Source organism: Cantharellus anzutake (genome assembly GCF_015039405.1).
Source record: "Cantharellus anzutake strain C23 chromosome Unknown EI90scaffold_364, whole genome shotgun sequence".
In the NCBI taxonomy this organism is placed as follows: domain Eukaryota; kingdom Fungi; phylum Basidiomycota; class Agaricomycetes; order Cantharellales; family Hydnaceae; genus Cantharellus; species Cantharellus anzutake.
In genome coordinates, this window is record NW_024067314.1 from 33,319 (window position 1) to 38,644 (window position 5,326).

A 5,326-nucleotide genomic window follows, 5' to 3' on the forward strand; every position below is an offset into this window, starting at 1 on the left:
TACTATGTAACACAGCAGACTCGTACCCAGTCGTCGTCGCTCCGTGGAAGTACCCCGGTGAGAAGAGTGGCGGGTTCTGCCGCGTCACGTTGCCAGTTGTTGACTATTGACCATTCTGAACATTTGAGATTTCGGCCAAACCTCCGCCTCATTTTGATGCAAAGACAGGATCCAGGACACTCTATTTGTGTACTCTCATCTCTATGAACCTTTACAATTTCTCATTATTTGTACCGCTGTACTTCGGATTTCGCTCTCAAATGCAATACAGTTCCACGACTTACACTGTCATCATACGTTGGAGCCAGCCGAAGGCAGTTCGACTAGTTTGAGTAATAAACGTGCATAGCGCGGGTCGGTGACCCGTGAGAATCTGCGAGCCGACTTTGCTGATAAAGAGACGGAGAAATACTACATTAAAGTAAAGGGAGATATAAATTAAAACCATTATGGAGGGTTCATCCGGTCTAGGCTTTGGCCATCTCTCTCTCGCACGGGCCTTCCAGGTACGAGGGAGATTTGGGTTGGGTGGCTAAAGGGTGCGTTAAAAAGCCGTGGTTGAGTGCTTCGCTGGTCAAGGGGGTGAGAAGTAGCAGAAGTGGCAGAGTAAAAAGAAGGCGAAAACGGATGGGGCGCTGGATTGCGAGATGAAAGGACATATGGCCAGAATGTACCGCTTCTCTAGAGCTTCACTCAGTTTCGCTGTCTCTCGATTGTTCTACTCACCGACGATCCTTCATTCCTAACACAGCTTCCTCCGTGTCCCCCTGCTGCACACGTTGCCTGAGCTCGACACACCCCCTGCCCAATTGCATATGGCATCCACCGTCCACCGTTTTCCACCGTCCACAAGCCTTTGCACCATTTCCTTCTCCAGCCTCTGCCCACTCCGTTCTTGATTCCCCTGCCCACCAGATTTCTTCCCCTTGACGTCTAAAGTTGGAGACGCCTGAAAATTCCGCTTTTCCAGCACTCTCCGGGGTCTCTTTGTCTCGTCGCCTTCCTGTTCTTCATCCTTAGTAGAAGGAGGGTTAAAATCTGGGTCCTTCATTGCACTTTCACTTTTAGGTATTTTTTGGGTCCATGCCCTGTATAGGTCCACCATATCCGAGACCCTCTGATCCTCTAGAGCTGACCGCAAGGCAGGGCCGGCGAAGGTAAGAACTGCTTTGGCACCATGGAGGATCATGAAGTGTGGTCGTACATGACTGGTAAACTTCGGAAGATTGTCGAAAGGAGTGGCGTGAATAGTGAAATCTGATGTTACTGCATGCGATTCACGCGCATTGTGCTGGACGAAAAGTGTGATATGTTCCATTGTATCGTCTATCGGAACTAGCGTGTATTTGAATACCTCTTTCTCCTATATCCAAGCTTAGACCTGACAACCGAATATCCAAATAAGCGCTTACATTGAATGATGGAAAATCCGTTCTGTTTGCTCAGAACTTCTTGTTTACGCGCACCAGTGCGTCCGTATACTTTTTACTACCTCTGTTTCTGGGACCAGGATGAAGTAACCTATCAAACATTGCATGCAAGGCAGCCCCCACTGTCATAGTGATGTCAACCGAATATAAACCAACAATAACACTTGAGGAACCTACTTGGAACCATATTGTAACGAGTGTTTACATTCAAAGTCCCATATTTCAAGTTCCAATGCCATTCCAGTGGTGTGAGCTGCCAAGATTTCAATGTCCAGTTTACAGAACGCCTCGGCCACTATGGGAATTTTCGATCATGCATCGTCCTTTGTTAGGATCAGCAGCATTGACACGCGTCTTCACGTGCACCGAAAGCTTCTGAGCATGTCGGTGGGAGGGTGTTGTATCGATCGTGTTATGCATCTTGGTCTCCCAATAGTCGCTACCGGGCTGGTCTTGGTCCGAGTCTGTGGCAAGGAAGATAAAGATTTCCCCATCGGACTGCCAGTCTTGGTCCGAGAAGATGGACGTCTCGCCATATCCGCTATTATGGGGTTGGTCTTGTTCTGTTAGAGCTACTTCCTCCTCAGCTGCCATCCCACAGTTTTAGGGAATTGCCGGGTCGTGCCGCCTTTCGAATGCGTCCAAGTTTTCTACCGCCCATTCAACTACTATTGGATTAGTGAGAGCAGTCATTTGACACTAACTACCAGGTTACACCACAACAACTCAGTCAACACTCTTGAACGTACGGAGTTGCATTGAAGCGCTCCAGTTGGTCGCCTCTCCTTTCTCGCTCTCTGCCACGCGCCAAGCGACATTCCGATTACGTTCACTTGCTTCATATCCACGGTGTATGCTTACATTATGCTCAAGCCTCACTCTCGCTGCGAGCGACCACTTATGCAAGTGGCCTCCCGATCTTCGTCTGTCAATCGTTCTGTGGCTTTAGAGCGCACTTTGGCAGCTTGACATGACCTTGCGTCAGAAGCTAATCTCGCCCAGCGACTTGGCTCTCAGCTCGCCTTCACATTAGTGACAACTTTCACATTGTGTGTGTGTGTGTGTAGTTCTGGATATTTATCCTGCAGACTACAGGCTGCTCGTGAGAGCGCCAAGGGCAGGGGTCTCAAAATAAATACATGAAAATAAAGTAGATATAAGGGATGCGTTCGATCTGGGGAGACTCGTCCTATGACTGAGTAGTTCCCTAACCATTTCCTCTGGGGAGTTTCCACTACTTTCACATTGTCTTGGGATCTATTTAAATACGAGGCTAAACATCGTGACGTCATTCTGATCACCGGTCACGCGTCCGTGGTGTATACCTACATCACGTTCAAGCCCAAGCAGCCCCCCCGGTCTTCGTCTGTCAATCGTTCCGTGCCGGCAGAAAATGTGATTGCAGGAAAGCAAGGGCGAAAGGCTATATCCCGGACTTGCAGAGCCATCAGTCGGGCAGGTGTTAAAATTATTTGTAGGCTTGTAGCTAGACCGCGTTTCCTAGAAGTGATCCCAGACACTTAGAACATCCAGTGAGGTTGTAATCAATGAGTTCCGAATGTTCCGATTGAAGAGAAGGTAAACACATGTATACGGTGTAAAATTCAAAGTGCCGATGCTGATGGACGTCGCAGGGCGGGACACTGTTCTCTCTCTGCTCAAAATCGGGTATCAACACAGAGGACACAGCCAAAGGCTCCCTGACCTTGTAGTTATGTAACAGTTGGCACTTACGCAGCGTCAGTATGGGGCGTGGGTAACTCACCCCTATAAACTATAAGTCACCGTGAGTATTGGTGACGAATGTCACACAAATAGATGAACCGATGTCGACAGCTCTCCATTAAGAGCACGGATTGGATTGACCCAGTCAGGTTTGCAACCCTGCGGACAGGCCGTCGAAGTCCGCCCTAGAGCCAGCGAATGAAGAGGCCCGAAAGGGTGGGAAAAAGCGAGGAGAGCGAGGCGACCAATCGGAGCGCTTCGATCGTAACTCACCCTATATGTAGAAACTTTCACAGGGGAGGTGCCGAAGACTCAGGTTTTTAGTGCTTGGATACGAACTTGGGTTTTAGGCTGTCGACCACGACGGTTCGGAATGGTAAGCGTCCTTCTCAATCTTTGCTCCTGGTTTGCGATCGCTGAATTGTCATACTAGAGATGGCTCTGCTCTCCAAAGCGCAAACCTGCCCGCTCGATGTGCAACATATTATCATGTCTTGTCTTACACCTAAGGACACAGCACACATGGCATCGACCTGCAGGAACTGGTTGTACGCGTCCCGAGAGCGACTCTATCGAACCTTAACATTGCATTGCCACTGTGTGACGCTGAAACTTCTGGGTCGCACACTCAATCGATCTGCAGAAATACGGAACTTCGTAAAGTTCCTCAGCATTTCTTATTGCGAACGTTGGACTCTTCCTGATTGGATGACTTTGTTACCAGCGGGTAATGTGCGACAGGTCAGATTGTATCACCCAACCTGGCCGAATCGTTGCGCGTCGACCGTATTATCCTTGCCCTTGATGAATCAAGTCCACACACTCTCTTTGAAATCCAGGTTGTGGGGATGGGAATTGAAAGAACTTACGGCTTTGCCTAACTTACGGCGCTTGTGGCTAGAACAATGTGACGTCCTCGAAGGCTGTGCAGAGCTGCAGCTGCCGCTGCTTCCTTTTTCATTGTCAGACTGTCGTCTGACATTAATCGACGTTCCGGTCCTTTATATCAACTTCCTTCGCTCGTTTGCAGCCAATATCAACGTTACCGGGCTCCTGATTCATATCCCCCATGAGAGCAAGGCACTGCTAGGCAGCTTGGCGACCGTCCTCAAATCCTCGTTCACAACTCTCCATTATCTTGCGATTGAATCTCCTGCCTACCATGGACCCCCCATAATGGACGATGTCCTCCCGCACCTCCCTCGTCTGACTTATTTGATGTGCGGTGGTGGGCTATACAAAGAAGGAGTGCTCCCTGACAATCTCTCGGAATTGCATCTTTACACGGACGATTTCGAAGTTATTCAGGGTGTCTTATGTCAGTTAGAAGCGAAGAAAAGGCGCATGGAACGCAGCTCACCTTCCTCTCCTGGGCTATCACTTCGTAAATTTCGTATTTTATGCTTTGGACGAGTCGATCACACAGGGTTGCGCAAAAGAAGTGCAGAGCTTGGCGTGGAGCTTATCTGTTGTTATAGTTATCTCCCCCGGGCCAATATTCGATCAATCCAGCGAGATCTTGAGCGTGAGGGCAATTGGTTTCCAGTATGTTGATAGTAGTGGACCAAGCGGAGTTTTCGTGGAGTGGCTCACTACGCTATTGTTCTGAAGAATCCCTCGATGCTGGAGTCAGGAAGTAGAGGTGGGGCGCTAGTATGCCGTACGCACCACGAACCTCCGGTGTTTTGTAAGCCTTTCTGACTCGCGGTGAGGTGGACTGATTGTAAATTCTTCTCCATGTTCTTGATGTTGTACTGCATTTATATTTGCTGTCTTTTGCTTGCACAACTTTTCCCCAATATTTCGTGTTTCATCGTAAAAAGTAAATATGGGCCGCTGCTCCGTGGAAGGGACGTCCTGAATGGGACCCAATCTCATGTTAGAGTCAGCGTTGAGGAGACATTAGGATCATTGCATGTGTCCTTCATTCATGAGGGATGTTGAATCTCAAAATGGCCTAGTATTTTTCCGCGTTAGCAAGATGGTCACAGATGGACAGATAGCAACGAACGAATTGATTACGAAGTTGGAGAAGGCATAGAGTGTTGGTGATACCAAACTCGAGACTGTTGTCTTTTCCCAACTTTCAACTAGGAAAAGCACTTGCACGCATGGGCAGCTGCCCACCAATGGTATGTTGGTCACCAAGTTGATGAGTAAGAGGATTGTTG

The 5,326-nt window shown here is 48.7% G+C and overlaps 1 protein-coding gene across 1 annotated transcript; it reads right to left on the reverse strand.

The window, feature by feature from the left end:
• Nucleotides 1–447: 447 nt before the first annotated feature.
• Nucleotides 448–2,024, reverse strand: EI90DRAFT_3141089 (uncharacterized protein; the record flags this gene model as incomplete). Its single annotated transcript, XM_039064972.1, has 6 exons — nucleotides 448–676; nucleotides 727–767; nucleotides 827–1,363; nucleotides 1,467–1,552; nucleotides 1,608–1,725; nucleotides 1,791–2,024. 6 exons carry the CDS (start codon nucleotides 2,022–2,024, stop codon nucleotides 448–450), a joined length of 1,245 nt encoding a protein of 414 aa, XP_038907430.1.
• Nucleotides 2,025–5,326: the final 3,302 nt, after the last annotated feature.